Source organism: Caretta caretta, chromosome 10 (genome assembly GCF_965140235.1).
Source record: "Caretta caretta isolate rCarCar2 chromosome 10, rCarCar1.hap1, whole genome shotgun sequence".
In the NCBI taxonomy this organism is placed as follows: domain Eukaryota; kingdom Metazoa; phylum Chordata; order Testudines; family Cheloniidae; genus Caretta; species Caretta caretta.
In genome coordinates, this window is record NC_134215.1 from 18979485 (window position 1) to 18999677 (window position 20193).

The following is a 20193-nucleotide window of genomic DNA, read 5'->3' on the forward strand; positions in this document are numbered from 1 at the left end:
GATTGCGGGACTGGAGCCTTAGCAGTGCTGTAGAAATACCACAAATAGTAATCTTTCACACTCACAAGCTATTCAGCAGTAAAGGAATGCATTTTAAGCTATGGATAGTTCATAGTTAAATAAATGGTGAAATGAGAGCTCTTCCTGAAGGGTGTAAGAAGGTCAGCACACACACACCAAAAGAAAGCCTTGTGCAATAAGCCACAAATCTGATCCCACATTTAAAAAACTCAATAAAACAGCCTTGTCTTCGGCTACAGGTTTGGATTTGAAACTCGGAACTAATAAGCTTTGAAAACCACATTTGTTGCACTAAGACTTCACTAAAAACAGAACTGAGCCACAAATTACTTTGTTTACTATCTTATTTACCCTACTTTTCCTGCCTCCAGATTAACAGCTTCCATCCAACAGCTCTCTGTTCCCTGGCAGGAGACAGCAATGCTGCCCATTTGTTGGCAGGCACAAGGTGCCAATGTTCACTGTGGTTGGCTCCATGTTTCCAACATACATACATCTCCTTTGCTGAATAATGAGATGGAATGAATGAACATCCACTCTCGAATATGCCTCTAACTTTAAAGGGAAACACTGCAACTGCTACTGCCTAAAAGAATCAGCATCGTCATTTGAAAACTGGTTAAAATTGCATGGGAAAAATCTAATGGAAGAAAACTGAAGCAGAACATTCAGAATAAGCTTCACAAAAATTTTGTGTTCTCTGCACAGTTCTCTGTTAAAGACAGAGTATCTCTGTTAGATACTCGCTGTTTGGCACAAACCAGAAAAGTAACGTTATACTTTACTGCATAATGTTGATTTTTATTGTACTGGATCAGAGTCAAGCGGCTGTTATTGCATAAAGTTCCCCCCTCCCCATGTAGTGTTGTAGCGTATTCCACTCTCGCATCTATTGACTTACCATCCAGGGGACACAAACGCACCACCTTCTCAGGCATCAGCTTTCCTTGCTTGTGTTGACAGTATATCTCTGCAATCTCCCGCCGACAGTGCTTGGATTTGGACCGAGACAGAGCTGAGATTGCCTCCTTGCCCGATATTTCACATTTTGGTGGCTGGTCATATCTTATTTCAGGGGAGTTGTTCCCACTCCTTTTTAAATGAGGCTGTCGGGGAGACTTGTGAATCTCCTTCAAATTGCTGCTGCTGTTCTTTAGAACATGATGCCTGAACTGAAGCACTTCATTGGAGTTCTTCCCCAGGAGTGAGTTCTCCTTCACCTTTCCTTCTTGCTCTAGTTTCTTTTTCAAGTGCTCCTTCTGCTTGCTAAGAGGCTTCTTCACCAGTTCAGGCTGGTATTTTTGCCGCTGAGTCCTGGGAGCAAAGTTACTGTTATCAATATTTTCAAAGTCCTTGGGTACAGAGTTTTCATTATTGCTGTCTGTTCGCATTTTCTCTTTTGGCCGGTGGGAAAAATAACCATCCTAAAAAAGGGAGGGAGAAAGTTATATGCATGTTACTACACTTTTTAAATCCCATTACATGCAACTTCTACATTAAAGAGTAAAGTCAATTTAAGAAAAAGAAAAAAAGGCGCACACATTAAAATACACCAAATAAGTATACATCAGGCTGCGATCCCCACACTCAGATCCCATATTCTCACTGGGCCAGAATAGGGAGGCTCATGTTTGTGAGCATTGATTCCCGTGGGAAGCTTATTCCAGAACCTATTTATCCTTATAGTTAGAAGGCTTTTCCTAATATCTAAATCTCCTTTACTGCAGATTAAACCCATTACTTTTTGTCCTACCTGCGATGGTCATGGAGAACATTTGATCCCGATCCTCTTTATAACAGCCCTTAACATATTTGAAGACTGTTTTCAGGCCCTCCTCACTCTTCTTTTCTCAAGATTAAACATGCCCAGTGCAGGACCTCATTAGATACACCCTCCCAGTTTGGCAGTGAACCATTGATAACGACTCTTTGAGTAGCAGCCGTGTTAGTCTGTATTCACAAAAAGAAAAGGAGTACTTGTGGCACCACAGAGACTAACCAATTTATTTGAGCATAAGCTTTCGTGAGCTACAGATGAATCCGATGAAGTGAGCTGTAGCTCACGAAAGCTTATACTCAAATAAATTGGTTTAGTCTCTAAGGTGCCACAAGTACTCTTTTCTTTTTGACTCTTTGAGTATGTCTTTCAACCAATTTATCACCCACTTTACAATAATTTAATCTAGATCACATTTCCCTAGTTTGCTTATGAGAATGTCATGTGAGACTGTGTCAAAATCCTTACTAAAAAATCAAGATATATCACGTCTACTGTTTCTCCCCATCTACTAGGTCAGTAACCCTAACAAAGAACTTAGGTAGGTTTGGCATGATTTGTTCTTGACAAATCTATTCCTTATAACACTATTATCCTCTAGGTACTTACAAACTGATTGTTAAATAATTTGTTCCAGTATCTTTCCAGATATCTAAGTTAGGCTGACTAGTCTATAATTCCCTGCATCCTCTTTGTTCTCCTTTTTAAAAGCAGATACTATGTTTGCCCTTCTCCTGTCCTCTGGGACCTCACCCGTCCTTCAGGAGTTCTCGAAGATAATTGCTAACAGTTCTGAGATTGTTTCAACTAATTCCTTAAGTGCCCTAAGGTGAATTTCACCAGGCCACATATTCTTTAACTTGTTCTTTCCCTAACTTTACCTGCATCCCTTTCCCCTTGTTCATACTGTGTTGAGTATCTTGTGACCATTAACCTTTTTAGTGAAGACTAAAGCAAAATAGGCATTAAACACCCCAGCCTTTTTGATATAATTAATTATTAGCTCTCCTAATCAGGCATAGAATAACAATTTGCTTCATAATTTCACCCCCCCCCGTTGCTATAGAAACTCATTTTAGCATAGTAGCGATTACCAATGAAGATTCCTAGGTTACATTTTGTTTTGTTATCAGGCTCAATGTTCTGTTCCTGACAGGTCTTGGTGATGGTGATAGGGGTCAGCAGGAAGAATCTCAAGGCAGACCACATCCTTTTGTCATCTCAGATTGTTACAAGCCTTAGTGACTGGGTCACAGGAAAAATAAAGTTTAGTCGCTTGTGGCAGCTTAGAGTGCAAAGCTCAGGAACCAGCCTCATGGCAGCACTCACAAGATGTGTATTTCCCACTCCCAAAGTTCTTTTCTGATGCTATTCCACTTCCTCTCCCAGATGACTCAATAGTCTCCAAAACATATTTATTAATCTCACTAAGAACTGCTGGGAGAGGAAGTGGAATAGCATCAGAAAAGAACTTTGGGAGTGGGAAATATACATCAGGTGAGTGCTGCCATGTGTAAACGGGGCACATTTATGCAATCTACCCAGAAAAACTCATCTTTTGCTGTTCCATATTGCAAGTATCTCTAGAAAGAGAAACAAAAGATTTGTCACACCAAATCAGCATATTTGGTTAACAAGTTCAGTTTCCACCTCCAGTTCTGGCCAATACTTGATGATTCACAGAAAAGGGGGTTGGGAAACACAACAAACTTGGCTGACTGTACAATGGGATACATGGGGGAACCACTTCCATCGTAACGTGTGCAGAAATCAGCTTACAACCCATGTATTGATCTTTAATTACTCCATATGAATATGCAAACCTGCCAATAAACCAGTCCTTACCTAAATCTGTGACTGACTTCAATTGTTGGTCATAAAATTATCCAGTCCCTTAGAGCTCAAAGTGTGACTGATACACTAAGCAAATTCAGTGAAATTCTACAATGTATGGTGGGCGTTTCCCCTTCACAATTGGCATGAGACTGCAAGTTTCTCTTCTTCCTTCTAATGTTCTATTGCAACATTCATACAAACATTCTCCTGAAGTGAATAAGTGTTGTAGGTAGCAAAAATGAATTTACATTCAGATATCCATTTTTTTCTCATCAAGCTGGTTAGTAAAACACAGCTGCCAAATTCTGCACAGCTCCACCACTGACATTTATGCAAGCTACTGCATGAGTAGTAGTGAGAGGAAATGCAGAGGCCATAGGCATGGAGTTTTATTTTTCCCAGGGGGTGCTCCACGCCTGCTCTGCCCTGAGGCCCCATTCCAGCTCTGCTCCTTCCCACAAGGCCCCTGCCCTCACTTGGCCTCTTCCTGCCCCACTCCAACCCTTCCGCCTCGCCTGCTGTTCGCTGCTCTCCTCCCTCCCCCAAGCACCTCCCTCATCTTCCAAATAGCTGTGGCTGGTGAGTGCTGAGCATCCACTTTTTTTTTTTTTTTTTTTGTAGTTGGTACTTGAACCCCAGAGCACTCCTGGAGTCAGTGCCTATGCACATGGCTACCTACTCAGTGGGGCCTCTTATCACAGTTTAGCCCTCTGGCTGCTAGCTATGTTACATTTTTCAAGCCCTGTGTCAGAGACGGATAGATGAGACACTGAGTAGGTGAGGGTGTGCGTGGAATGGGCACAAAGAGAGATATTGTATGGATGGGGGTGAGAGAATTTTCAAAGGCATAAAGAAGTGAGGTGCCCAACTCCCATGAAAAGTCAATGGCAGTTAGGTACCTAACTCCCCTGTGTTTCTTTGAAAATCTCTCCCAGGAAGCAGGGTATTTTGATTAAGAAACAGGATATATATATTCATATGAGAGAGGGGAGGACTGTGCATGTCAGAGAAAGACTATGGGGGTAATGAGGGAAGGCGGGGTATAAAAGGGTTAAGAAACGAGTGGAAACAAACACCTGAGAGAAAAGATGATCTATTCCTTGAAAGAAAAACAAGAAAAAGGGGAGTGAATGGAGAAAAAGCTAGGACAATAGTGAGGGAACCACAGGAGTTACTTACATGTTTAATAAACTGATTAAATGGGAAATTGATTGACAATACTTTAGTTAAACACACAGAACAACTGCTTTATTCCTTCAGCGTGCAGGGGGTGTGGCTGAGTAGATATTTCTCACCATAATAAGTACTGGCCCTCAAGCTAGTAGGTGAGGAATACATTTTTTAGGCCCCAAGAACAGACAATGTCTCCCTTTATTAATGCTACCAACAGCCAGAGGACGTGGTGGAAAATTGGTATGAAACTACCTTCAGGAATACATACAGACTTTTGTGTAGGCTTCTCCAAATTTTCTTGCCACTTCTGGTAGGTCTAATAAAACAGAGTCAGTTTGTCCAGAGATGACATGCACTAACAATAATGAATGATGGTAATAATTCTTGGTGGCAATAATAACATTTCATAGTCAAAGCACTTTACAAATGTTAGCTAATTATTTCTCACACCTCTTCCCTGAGGAAGCAGATTATTATTCCTGTTTTACAGAGTGGGGGTGTAGAAGGAGGAACGAGATAACAACTTGCCCAAGAACATACAGTGATTCAATATCAAAGCAAAGCCAGGCTTAGACCTCAGCAGTAACCGGCTCCCAACCTGTGTTCAGACCATACCTCCAGCACATGACTCAACAAGAAAAGAAGCAAGCAGCAAATAGAACAAGAGAAATGTAAAAAATATAAAGCTCATTAACATTATACCAAAAAGACATCTCTATTGAACTGATACTGCTTTGACAAATTGGCTATTATTTCATATGTTTGATAGTTGTCATGTTTCCTTTATTCTTACCAATCGCTATAACCTTAGGATAGTTATGCTCATTAAAATAAAATAAGTCAAAATATTCAATGTACTTATTGTAATGATCTTGCATTTGTGTGTTTGTGCAGTAGCTCAGAAACTCTAATTGTTCTACTGTTACATTACCTCTAAGCTGTTGCTGGAATCCTTATTTATTCTCATGAAATAATTAAATACAATAATGTCCTCCATTCTCATTCGACCTTGGGCATGTTTAGAGCAAATTCCAGATCAGGCACAAATAGGAAAATGGCAATAATTGTTCTGTGATATGGATTGCACTGTAGTGGGATCTGAATTTTAAAAAAACCAAACCCATTTTAGAAAATGTCACTCACTATTCTCAGTCTTATCAGAGGATTTTCCACTGCCTCTAGTCTAGAATTTAAATGGCAGGGATGGCTACTACATTTAGCTGCTTAGACAAAGAAGCACAAAGACAGTTGCATGTACATTTTAACTTTTAACGCTCAGTTAAATCAGGTTATCATCAGTGAAACATTAGTTACATGGGTGGTTTAAATTATCCAGGTTACAAAGATCTGGAGAATGAACACTGGGTTAGATATTACACATTACAGATTACATATTCAAAATATAGTGTGCTTGTTGCATGCCTTAAATAAGGCAAATGGCATGTTCTGGTGCAAGTGGGAACACAGAGAGGCACTTGTGGGTACCACACAAGTAAGTAGATGTGATATGGAGGACTCAGTGTCTCTCCTGGGCATAGGCAAGACCTATAGCATTAGGGGCCACCTAGTTCAACAGATTTATAGGTGGCCTAAATGAGGAACTAACCATTTTGAGGCTCTTCTAAATTATGCAGAAGGCCAGCCCAGGCCAGCTATCAGAAGGTGTAGGAATTAGATAGGTAGGTTAAAGCCAACTTTGCCCTCACTTCTCAGCAGTAACAGGTAGCCTTCAGGCAGAGCTAAGGATCTAGGCTTATTAGCTCCATTTTACAAATGAGTAAAGTGAATTTTAGGGCAGTTAAATGACTTGCTTATGATCACACAAGCCTGTGGCTGAGCTGGGGACACATGACCCATAGCCCTATTCATTACCTACAAGACCATCCGTCCATTTTGAAACTGCTAGTTAAAACTTTGAAAATTCACTAATTACTAAACTAGCATTTGCAGAAAATACCCAGTTGGCAGCAGAACTGGTTGCACACATTTGTGAAAGTAAACAGTGGGATTTTCATCACTCATGACCTGTTAGTTTCATCCCTTAACAATACAACACATGATACTAATTATTCCAACAAAATAAATCCTCATCATCCCTCCCCCTATGCACACAAATTTATTCTCTATATGTAGCTCTTAAACTTTAGGGAGTTAAGAATGAGGACTACAGGGGGGAATGAGAAAGAACAAACAAGAACTTTATTTGTTGAGTTTCAACAATACCAGCGTGCAGAAGGTAAACCTACAGGGAAGCCACTTTACAGCAATCAAAAGTATCCCTGAGGTAAGTTTTCATTTTAAATACATTTCAAAGCACTTTTTGCCTATAATTGGAACATTCCATCATTCAACACTTGGGGCCAAAATACCTAGTTCCAGTGATGAGAAAAAAAAAATCTGTCTTTTTCATTAAAGTCTTTCAAAGGTCTCTTAAGGCAACTCCAGAATAAGGTATTTCTGTATATCTTGGCAACATCCCATCTTACAGTTTGATTATTTCTAAATGATTGTCTCTAAATTAAAAAACCCACTGAATGCTCTACATTAAAAAGCCCTAATCTGTACAGCAAATAGCAAGTGGGTAAGGAAGAAAGGACAGAAGGATGGGATCACCAGTACCACTTGTCTTGGGAATTTCTGTGTGGGACAATTTTTTTTTTTTTTTTGAAGATTACAAATCAGCCTGAACCAAACCCCTGGATGAATACCCCCTTCCCATTCTGAGACTAGGGAAATGTATTTCTGTTTCCGAATTTTTCAACTATCCCATGGTCTATAAAGGACTGAATCTAAGCTCAGACCTAAATATCTCTGGATTTTCATAATGTTGGATCAGGAGCTAAATTTTGTAGCTTGGGCCCATCTGTATTTCAAGTACAGATTTGAACCATACCACAAATACAACTCTGAGGACCGAGCCCTCAGCTGGCGTAAATCAGCATAGCTCCACTGATCTTAACAGAGCTGTGTTGATTTACACCAGTTGAGGTTCTGGCCCTGAGTGTTTAAATAACAAAGCTCTTTCGCAGCTAGTGGGTGTTAGCACACAGACACTGCTGGTAGGCAGGTGTGATGAAACCTCAAGAGAAAAAGGAAGACAAACAGAAGATTTATTCTTGTGTCTTTCACTTCTTTAATTATTCCCCCCTCCCGTCCCCCCAGCGTGCTCTCCCCCTGGAATTTGAAAAGAGAAATTTGCCTTATGTGCATCAAAGACATATATAAAAAACTACTGCTTGCATTAACTCTTCAACATGAGCTAACAAGTGATATACTGTGAGCTCATTACAATATAGGACTTAGTGGGTCTGCAGAAATACAAATTCTTGAGGGGCAAAGACTCTAACTAAAGCAAAAATTCTATAAATAAAATAATTAACAGTGCTACCTGAAAACTTGAAATGCTGGAAAATAAAATGATACATGACAGATGGCAGACAATGGGCATGATCCTCCAAATTCCAGCCCTTCATGCGGTCACTTCACATCTGTGCAATTTGATTGTAAAATGCTACCTAATCTCCACTCCATTTAATCCTGAAGTTCCTACTCACTCACAGCTCTCACAGAGGTCACTAGCGATTTTGGCTGCCCAATGGCTGCAGGCTCAGACCGATACATGATGGTGGCGCTCTATGCCAAGTGGCCAGGCAGCGGAAAATCAGGCTCTGTAACTGAAGAGTAAGGCTTCAAGAAGCTGTTGACTACAAATGGTATTCACTGGTAATATGCTAAGGTATAAATGAATGCAACCCAAACTGGTCTTAAGCGATCTGTACGAAAAAGGGTTTTCTTGGCCCATAATGTTGATAATGATGGACCAACTGCACACTTTATTTCCCAGGGATCTCTTTAATTTTTCACATCAGCACAAAAAGTCATCCCAGAGAACCATCATCTCGAAAACCAGTCATTTTCCATTAAGATGATACCACAGTGTATGTTTTAGTGGGCTCTCTGTTTGAAAATCCATTTTTCTCATCTCTTGCACATCTGTCTGTTTGTTGGCAGCTCCTTCTTTGTCTCTCTTTGCACTTGCAAATCAACTGAAACACTCAACAGATGGAGAGTTATACCAGGGTCTTGAAACAACCTTATAAATAGAGAGAGCACCACTGATGTTAACAATACAGGATCCTAATTGAAGGAGACAGTGGGATATTTTCCTGCCAATAGCTATTCTTTGTTGTTGTAGAGACCTAATCACATTCAGACTATATGCAAAAATATTGTTATAAGTGAGCCCTATCTCTAGCATTGAAAGTAGAATAATTTTCTCTTTCAAGGGTAGACCTTGGGAAGCTGTACTCAACTCCCACTCTCTTATAAAGTTACCGTATATAGATCAGCTGGTCATTGGCCCAGTAGATCCTTCTGCTCGATTCCTACTATCATACATGGAGAAACTTGTCTTCTTTTTCCTTCTCCATTATTATTATTGCTTGAAGATGCAATACACACACACACACAGACATACACCCCGTAAATTAAGTCTTGCACTGAAAATTTCAACTTATAAACGTGAACTCTGTAACCTTTCTAATGCATTTAAAACATTCATTTCTTCGTGAGATTCTGCACATACCTTTCTTGCAACCATAAATGATAAGTCTTTCTTCTGGTGATGAATTTAACACCTGAAGGCAGACAGGTGCTAGCGTTTGTAGCTTAGTAGATAAAAAGCCTCATCTTGCCCCCAATTAAGTCAATGGAAGCTTTGCCATTAAATATAGAAAAGCAGGATCAGGCCCAAAGTATCCCATTTATACTTTAAAAGCATCAAGAGTAAACTCTACCAATGGTGTACTTCTATAAAGAAGTTTTTGTAGGTTTTTTCCTCCCTATTCCAAGCATCAAAATGGGCCTCTACATTTCAAAGCTAAGGACTAAATTCTGATATAAATATCCATGCGCATATACCAGGCCCAACATAGAGGAGCCTTGAGTGGAAGTCTTCCACACCAATTTTGTCTCCCCTGCGAAACACTCATGGAGAAGCCAATTGGCAAGCATTTGGTGGAAAGAGACAAGGAGGGGTGAGGCCTCCATATTTGTGTGAAGACACTGTGATACAGCAAGAAAACATCCTTTTGTGCAAATTTTTCCTGCTCTGGGAAAGAACACTCTGTACACAGGGCAGTGCATGGAATTATTGCTCATTAGAATGCTGATTTGTGTTAATACTAAACAATAAAAAATTATCACAAAAATTTTTGTGCCTCAAAGCAGTTTTGTCTGAACAGTACTGCTACATTCATGGATTTAACTGTACAATCTCCCACCACCTTCATCAGAGAGAGAGAGAGAGAGAGAGAGGGGCCTTGTCAACATTGCTACTTTACAGCGCTTTAACGCTGCTAGTGAAGACTACCCAGAGAGAGAGAGTGCGCATCGTCTGTCTCAGGAGAGAAAGTAAATCATCTGGGATTCTGTGTATGAGTACAGATGCAAAATATTCATACTCTGCGAGAGTCATAATCTGATAGGTTATTAAAATCCATGATGAAACTAAATAGCATTAAAAAAAAAAATCAGCAGTTGCCAACCGTAACATACAATGGCGTGAGAGAAATAGTTTCCCTCCCTGTACGCAGAACGGGGAGTAACTTTGTAACAGTCTCTAATGCCAAATGTCGACTTTTTAACAGCACCCTGTTACCACTTTCATGGCTCTTGTTTATGAATACAATATCTGATAAGTGCATCCGAATCAAATATTTAATTACATGCATAGACAGCTGGCTGACTAATTGACTACGCATTTGTTCAGATATCTTTGTTGGCATCCATTGTATATTTTCACACATAACTTAAGCATACTCAAACGTATATGGGCACTTGCATGCTTAACTTTGAAAATCTAACCCATATAAATTATGAGCTCATCTTCCAACTATGTCTCTACAGCATGTACCCAATCAGTCAACAATAGACAAGAGGGAGAAGATTATGACTACAAACATTTTGACTAAAAGAAAGTATCAAAGAGAGTTGTGTTCTTAGTAAGATTTCCAGCTGTTGAAAAAATTGTAAATGATACAAAGCTCTTAAGAATTAATTTGTGTCTTTCAGCAGCAGGGTTAAGGGTCTCTGTTCAGAAAGCTCCATTGCTAACCACCTTCCAGAATTAGGCAGTGGGAATATTAATTCCTGTAGTATGCAAGAACCACTACTTTATCATAGCTTTACATTCCAAAGCACTGCAAAGCAACCTGCCATTGGAGATGCAGCCTAACCTATATACACTAACAGAGATATAAATACCATGGTTCAGAACCCCAGATGGTGTAAATCAAAACTGAATCCAGTGAAGCTATGCAGATTTAATCTAATTGAAGATCTAGCCTTATATTTGCACTCCCTCCTTCACCTCCTCTTTTTAATCAACAATGTATATAATTTATGCAATTAAAAATGTTCCATGATCTTGCAATTTAGTGGAAATGCAGCACCACAAGATGGCTCCTTTTATAGACTTCAGAAGGTAAGTTAAAGAACATCCTAATAATTTTACAAAAGCACATAATAGGAGCTGTTTTTATTTCGGTAAGGTGTGCATTTCTTTGTGCAGTGCTTTTCTTCCAAACAAAAAAAATGCTACTCTGTCAGGAAAAATAAGTTTCTTGCTGCTGTTTCCTGTATCAGGAAAGTCCTATAAATACTACAAAGATGCACAGACTGTATTCAATCAAATCCTGAATGGCAAATGTTCATGGTCTATTTCTCTGACATGATTGATTTTCCCTGCAGCACGTGCAAAATTTGCTGTCGTTTTACACTGACAGCACATTTTTGTGATTTTTTCCCTTGGTAAAATGTGGCATTGTCTCACGGCAAAAAACAAAACAAAAAACACAACCCCCCCACCCCATGACTGCCCCACATACAACTGCCCTTCCCCACAAACCATACATTATATTACAGGGCTGGGCCCAGGACCTAGAAGTAAAATGAAACTCTCTGGTATGGAGAACTGGCATTTTCCTATTCACACAGTAAAGCATATGCCAGCAATTGCTGATCATATATCTGAACATTTGCAACTACTGTGAAGTCATGCAGGATAGCACACGTCTATGAGATAAAATGGAAGTCCAAAGTTCCAATCACGATGTTTGTCACTTTTGCCCCAATGACACTGTTACAGTCAAGTTGTTAACACTGGACAGATGTAGACTTCACATGCTGCTACCAACTATGTGCCAACTAACTGCTACCAACTATGTACCAACTAACCAGTTTTAAAACATAATGAATATATTACATGTCTTCAAGTCACCAGGGCCTGATGAAATGCATCCTAGAATAGTCAAGGAGCTGACTGAGGAGATATCGGAGCCATTAGCATTTATCTTTGAAAAGTCATGGAAGATGGGTGAGATCCAGAAGACTGGAAAAGGGCAAATATAGTGCCAATCTATAAAAAGGGACATAAGGACAACCTGGAGAATTACAGACCAGTCAACTTAACTTCTGTACCCAGAAAGATAATGGAGCAAATAATTAAGCAATCAATTTGCAAACATCTAGAAGATAATAACGCGATAAGTAAGTCATCATGGATTTGTCAAGAACAAATCATGTCAAACCAACCTAATAGCTTTCTTTGACAGGGTAACAAGGCTTGTGGATGGGAGGGGGGAAAGCGGTAGATGTGGTATATCTTGACTTTAGTAAGGCTTTTGATACTGTCTCACATGACCTTTTCATAAACAAACCAGGGAAATACAACCTAGATGGAACTATGTAAGGTGGATGCATAACTGGTTGGAAAATCATTCCCAGAGAGTAGTTATCAATGGCTCACAATCATGCTGGAAGGGCATAATGAGTATGATCCCGCAGAGATCAGTTCTGGGTCCGGTACTGTTCAGTATCTTCATCAATGATTTAGATAATGGCATAGAGAATACTTTTATAAAGTTTATGGATGACACGAAGCTGGGAGGGGCTGCAAGTGCTTTTGAGGATAGGATTATAATTCAAAATGATCTGGACAAACTGGAGAAATGGTCTGAAGTAAATCGGATGAAATTCAACAAGGAAAAATGCAAAATATTCCACTTAGGAAGGAACAATCAGGTGCACACATACAAAATGGGAAATGATTACCTAGGAAGGAGTACTGCAGAAAGGGATCTGGGGGTCATAGGGGAGCACAAGCTAAATATGAGACAACAGCATAACGCCGTTGCAAAAAAACTGAACTTCATTCTGGGATGTATGAGTAGGAGTGTTGTAAGCAAGACGCAAGAAGTAATTCTTCTGCTCTACTCCACGCTGATTAGGCCTCAGCTGGAGTATTGTGTCCAGTTCTGGGTGCCACATTTCTGGAAAAAACAGAAAAAGTCCAGAGAAGAGCAACAAAAATGATTAAAGGTCTAGAAAACATGACCTATGAAGGAAGACTGAAAAAACTGGGTTTGTTTAATCTGGAAAAGAGAAGACAGTTTTCAAGTACTTTAAAGGCTGTTTCAAAGAGGACGAAGAAAAATTGCTCTTCTTAACCTCTGAGGATAGGACAAGAAGCAATGGGCTTAAATTGCAGCAGAGGAGGTTTATGTTGGACATTAGGAAAAACTTCCTAACTATCAGGGTGGTTAACCACTGGAATAAATTGCCTAGGGAGGTTGTAGAATTTCGATCATTGGAGGTTGTTAAGAGTAGGTTAGACAAACACCTGTCAGGGGTGGGTCTAGATAATACTTAATCCTGCCTTGAATGCAGTGGACTGGACTACATGATCTCTCGAGGTCCCTTCCAGTCCTATGATTTTATGAAACGCTCAACAAAGAACTGGTCTGTTTGTACAATCATTTTTATTTTATCGTTATCCTATGTCCAAGAAGGATTTAAACTGAACTACAAAAGGAGGATAATTAAAAAGCTTCCCCTCTGCTTAATATTAATTATATCTCTGAGACATATTATTTGGTAATGCCAGTAATTATTCAATAATAATACCTTCTTGTTGCCAGAAAAGTCAGAGGATAACACCTTTGCAAACAGGAACTGCTACATGAAATCCTTCTTTTTGTACTCTCACCTTCGAGTGGGCTATTTCTTTGTTTAGATCAAAACCTCTCTCATGCACCGAACTACAGAAGTTATGTTTTGCTCTTCTGTTCAATGATTAACATCCTTAAAGCCATATGGCTCTAATGAGACTCTAGCACCACAGTGGGATGTTTCAAAAGAGGAAGGAAAAGGTTGTGGATAGTGCCTTATTTCAAATCAGATTCTCTAAACCACTGTAACTGGTAAACGCAAGTGTAGCAAATGTTATTCTGAAGGCATTTCCCTAATGGCTATCTTTGTTTCAGTGCAGTGTCCACCTCTAAGCCAGGATCATTGATTGGGGCGCAGTAAACATCAAGAGTGAACTGAAGGGATCAGTTTACTTTGGCACAATTCAGCAATGCCCCAGGACTGCCTCCATGTTGTGGCCTGATGGTTTGAAGCCCAATTAAGAATCCAGTATGTTAGCAGAAGCACTCGAGCTTGGTTATCACCACTTTTCAGTGCTTTTACTACATGCATTTATGCATGATCGGATCAGTTTCATCAAACTACAATGCAACTGTCAAGACTCCACTGTCTGTACCAGTTCCTTGTGTAACAGTCACTACAAGAGCTGCTGACTATTATTGCGATTTTTCCAAGAGAACCTAATTTGATGATTCTCTAAATATCATCTACAGTCACAGCGGCCCTCATTATCCCTTCCAAATGATATGCACATATTGGATTAATCCAGCCTAAGATAACATATCTTCGAATTTGCTAATATCATGTCAGAAATAAAATTCTCCTTGTCCTAAGAAACTTGCTACTTCTTCACATCCATGGCCTGTCGGAATGATTGCCAAACAAAGATCACCACAAACACAGAGAAGAACTGGTGGCCATTTCTTAGTAATATCATCCTGGAGATACAACTTGGGTCCATGCTCCTTCAGAATACACAAGCAGCCAAGAACACGAAAAGCATGTTCTGTTTCAGCATGGAATAAAACTCAAAAGATATTTAGTCAGAGCCATCCAGGCACTCTCTGCATTCTCGTGTTATGATACATAGAAAAGGAAGATCATCATCATGATAATGAGAATGACAACACTAATAAATGAAAAACAAAATTACAAGAAGTCAAGTCACAGCGTGAATGTATTAGAGAGAAACAATGCTTCAGATTCTCTTTCCTTCCTTCTTGTCAAAATAAGTGACTCCATTCTCCTTAGTGATCTAACCTGTCAGCTAGAGCACTCAGAGTTGACATCCTGTACTCGTTCTTTAGAAGCTTCAGGCATCACACCTGTATACCAGAGACCTGCTAGAGTCCATGGAAGCAGAATGTAATGGATATGAAAAATCTTCTGTGTTGGTTGTAACTATTTTTTGACATTCTTCAAATATCGATTACACATGCCCAGGAAGAAAAATGAAAAGGCACTAAATGAAGGAGGAGATCTCACCATTTAGGCTTGGATGCTGCCATTAGAAAATCCATCCTGGATATAGCAGCCTTCATATTTTCCCCTGTCCTATCGCATCCAAACATTTCAAACTTCAAAAAACCCAACAACAAAACTTTTGTATGGGCCCGTTTTGCATCAGAAAGAATCCAAATATTCTGCAGTTCAATCAGAATGAACAAATTATTTATTTTAGTGGAAGAAATGGTTCACATGCCATAAGATCCTTGGAAACTAGCAGTTCTGGCAGGTTTGGACAAGAGCAAAGCCAAGGGAGCAGATGGAGAAGAGACAGCAGATGTTAATGCAGTTTGCCTTTTCCATATGCTTTTCTGTTTGACTGTAATAAGTAAATTGTACTTTAATAACTGTCAGTAGCTTAAACCTCTAAGGTTTATGACAGCCACTGAAAACTACACAAAGAAACATAATCTTGTGTCTCACATAAAAGAAGAAAATATAAAAGGCGAAAAATATAAATACACAGAATTTGAACCTAAAAGTTTGTAAAGATGAAAGGTGCATGCATCCATTGTGTCAAAAATAGTCCTTTCTGCTATGTAAAAAGAGCACAAGGAATAGATGCTAATTTGGCTGTTAAAGGATGATTCTCACATATTGAAAAGTTTGAACTGTACAGCACTTTTCAATAGCTAGTGCTAACAAATAACTGACTACTCAAAATAGTTTTTGTCAGAATCTTTAAGTTTTGAAAGCTCTGAAATAACGACCATGCCTGGGATCTCACAGAGAGGAAAAGACAGTTACCTTTTCCATAACTGGTGTTTTTCGAGACATGTTGCTCATGTCCATTCCATGTTAGGTGTATGTGCTCGTATTTTAGGTGCACCATATTGGGTGTGTGTGCTCATTTTAGAATGAAAACAACTTTGAAATTAAGAGTTTTTTTTCACAAAAAATAGGTTTTTCATTCTCTGACAAGGACAGCTGGACCTTACGCTCTAATCTCAATCACATTAAAAGTAAAACAATATTGGGGCTCTCTAGAAACCAGTTACATTGTCTTATTTCCACCAATTTAGCTACATTTTCATTGAACGAGGTAAGTCAGAATGATAACGGGTCATTCTATAGGGTTCATGTTTATCAACAATGCAGAGTACTGCTCCTAGGCGGAATAATGAAAGCATACGCTTTCAGTGGTTTTTTTTTTTAATCTACTTTTTTTGGCTAATTCAGACCTTTATAGGAAATTTAAAGCAACTTTGATGAAAATTTTGAAAGACACTATAAACTAGTAAAGTTTACTCAATGTCATACAACAAGAATAGAATTTCAACCAATAACTGACCATAAAATGTTGACATTATCCCCTCACAAATGACACAGAAACATCACTGACAGTATTGGTCAGTCACTACAGCCTTTACTCAGGTAAACCACCCACTGGGTCAACTTTTTCTTGAGTTACATCTATGTAACCCCAGTTGACTTCATCAGCATGGAATTGGGCCCATGGATTTTATCCCTGATGCCCATCTCTGACATGAAGTCAATTGAAGTTTTACTTCTGTAAGAAGAGCAAGATTTATCTTTGTGTGTCTAGACATATCACTCCATTTCCAGAAAGACATCTCCCTCAAACCATCACTCACTTTGAAGAATTGCCTTGGAGCACTTACTAGCTTTTTTAATCCTATTCCACTCAATTATTTCAACCTAACCACATCTCTGAATTGATTTCACTGTAAGGCCTGAAAAGAGGGATGTGGGGTGAACCAGCCCCTTGGCACCAAACACCACCTCCTCTGAGCAAATGCAACAAAGCTCTCAAGCGTCCTCTGCCTCTCCATTAGAAGAAGATTCATCAGATCACTCTGAAAAGAAGAGCTGAGAGATTAAAAATAAGGGAACTTTGAAACACCAACTGCTTCCCCTCACAAGAAGGCAGTCAGTAACTCACCGGGAGAACAGTAATTTACTCTTTTATATTATGGTTTGTTATAGTATAGGAAAGTCTGTTGCTTTGTAGTTTGCTCATAAAAGCTCTGAAGACCTCACCTATTAATCAATCCCCACACAACCATTTATAGCTTTGCCACAAAAACAATAGTTACTAATACCCTGTAGCTTTTTAACAGGCATTCGGCTACTTGGATTATTTGACTGACAATTGAGATGGCTCCAGTCTTCATACAAAGAAGAATATCTTATACTGCAATGGAATTGTCTCAGCCAGTCACTATGCATGGATGCTGCACAGTTACTGAACCATACCCATATATCCCCCAGCCCCTGCATCTTAAGCAGTTACCTGTATTCTAATTGGTTCTTTGAGTAATTTAAATAATCACTAGAGCTAAGCAAATAATTCCCATGGAATAATTTAGCTGATGAATTTAACCTCTTTTTTTCTTGCTTGCAGGAAGTCCATGAGCAGATCTCAATTTTCTCAGATAGGTCTAAGCTTTCATCCAAAGTGAGCTGTAGCTCACGAAAGCTTATGCTCAAATAAATCTGTTAGTCTCTAAGGTGTCACAAGTACTCCTTTTCTTTTTGCGAATACAGACTAACATGGCTGCTACTCTAAAACCTGTCAGATAGGTCATTATCCCAATTACTCAATGTTCACCGCCCCCAAATAGCTGTCCAACTTTATGGATTCATCAGGAATAATTTAATGTTTGATGATGACTGTTTTGGAATACAAGCTACGTTTGATTAGTTGTGATTGGGCACATCAGACACAGAGTTTTGACTCTGGTCTCTGGATGGACACGCATATTTCTTATAGTCAGGAGGTGGACTTGAATAAGCCTCTGGGGTTTTGACTCTTTCAAGCTTAAGCAGGTTCCAGTTCAAAGGGAGGAAGCAAACAGGATTAGGAAATTTTAGAAATATTTTAAGTAACTGTGGCATCATCCCTACAAAAATTAGGCTACTGTCCTACTCACTGGCTGAATGCAAAGTTTCCCTCATCAAATGCAAACAACGGAACCGTATCTACAGGCCTAGTACCAAGATCTTCACTGAGTTCATTTAATTGCCACTGTGTGGTGCTCTAGGGAAAAGCTGAAGGAACCTTTGTCTCCCTGCTGTTTAAATCAGTGCCCAGTCCCACATAAAACATGACTGAAAATGCAAACCACTCGTGCTTGTTAAACACTGTGTTGCATCATGGGCTCATGACACCACAATGAATATGCAGTGGTCTATGGAAGAGTTGAAAAGGTTAGTCATAAGCTATCTTAGTTACTATTTGTTTTGTGGCAGCACCCCAAGAGCCGTAAATAGTCTGAGACCAACCATCCTAAAAGACTGCCTGTCTCCTCATACTGCAGCTGACATCAAGAGAGGCTCTTCAGCCAGAGGCCCCCAGTATCCAAGAGGGAGCTGCTAGCAGGGTCCTTGGCTTTACAATTCACTCCTCTTCTTGGTCCAAATTACCATGAATGTGTTGCCCTTCTGAATCAAAGCCCATGTGTTTGACGGGTAGTTGTGAAGGGCTGAGAGTGAGACTTTGTTGTGGGGGAAGAGTTAGATTCCCATATTTGTGCTGAGCAGTGGTGATTATGTGGGTAAAAGGGAACATTTGCCGCTGTTTTGGATTTGTAAGTAAGTATTACCATGCTGTATTATTTAATTAATTGAGCCCAGGAGAAAAGACTCTTTTATGTAACTGTACATAAACCCCACACAAACAATAAATATAAAAATAAATTCACCTTATAGGAGCATGTACGTGATCAAAGCTTGATCATTTGAATATTTTTGGAAAGTGAGCACAATAATGCAATAATGCAAACCCAAGCCATTTGACTGGCTGACAACCATTATTAGCCAATCAGAGGGCATTCATTTGTTTATTCACTGTATGATTTCTGGTATGTTTTCCTGCTTTTCACTAAATAATGTGACTAATCTGACTGGCTACTGGAATTCCAATTCCTTGACTAGCACCTTCATTGATTCTTTTCTTTCAGTTTTTTACTTCCTGGTGAGTTGTTAGTAACTAGATTCCAACTACAGTCAACTGGAAGACTATTCAAGCCTGTAACTAAACAATTCTGAGAAACATGGGCTCAGTTGCTGTGATACGTATTAGGGGAACAGCCATGGAAATTAAACAGTTAAAATATGGATAGTGGAAACCAAAACACGCTTCACACACACACACACACTCACACACACCTCATAAAGCAGGAGCAGTTTAATACAAATACATTCAGTCTTAATTAGGTAGAAAAATCTATTTAGACAAAATACAATGCAAAGAATCATAGTCAACCTCTGAATTACATTTTGTTTCTCATGGGGGGAAACAGCGCAAATAAATAGGAAGCAATTAGAGCTTATTTAATAGTCTCATACTATCAGCTTTGGTAACTATAATCATTAAAGGTTTCAGAGTAGCAGCTGTTAGTCTGTATTCGCAAAAAGGAGTACTTGTGGCACCTTAGAGACTAACAAATTTATTTGAGCATAAGCTTTCATGAGCTACAGCTCACTTCATCGGATGCATTCAGTGAAAAATACAGTGGGGAGATGTATATACATAGAGAACATGAAACAATGGGTTACATACACACTGTAACCAGAGTGATCACTTAAGACGAGCTATTACCTGCAGGAGAGTGCAGGGGTGAGGGAGGGAAGAAAACCTTTTGTAGTGATAAACGAGGTGGGCCATTTCCAGCAGTTGACAAGAACGTCTGAGGAACAGTGGGGGGTGGGGGGGCAGGAAATTCAGTGCCTTGCATAATGACAGGTTTCAAAGTAGCAGCCCTGTTAGTCTGTATTTGCAAAAAGAAATTGACAGAGCCAGAAGAGTACCCAGAAGTCACCTTCTACAGGACAGGCCCAACAAGGAAAATAACAGAACGCCACTAGCCATCACCTTCAGTCCCCAACTAAAACCTCTCCAACGCATCATCAAGGATCTACAACCTATC

The 20193-nt window shown here is 39.5% G+C and overlaps 1 protein-coding gene across 2 annotated transcripts in view; it reads right to left on the minus strand.

Moving 5' to 3' along the window:
* Positions 1–20193, minus strand: part of XYLT1 (xylosyltransferase 1) — a 341106-nt gene that overhangs the window by 172365 nt on the left and 148548 nt on the right. For both annotated transcript variants that reach the window (XM_075132747.1, XM_048865755.2), the window contains exon 3: positions 923–1445. In XM_075132747.1, coding sequence (XP_074988848.1) covers positions 923–1445 — 523 coding nt within the window. The remainder of the gene's footprint in view (positions 1–922; positions 1446–20193) is intronic.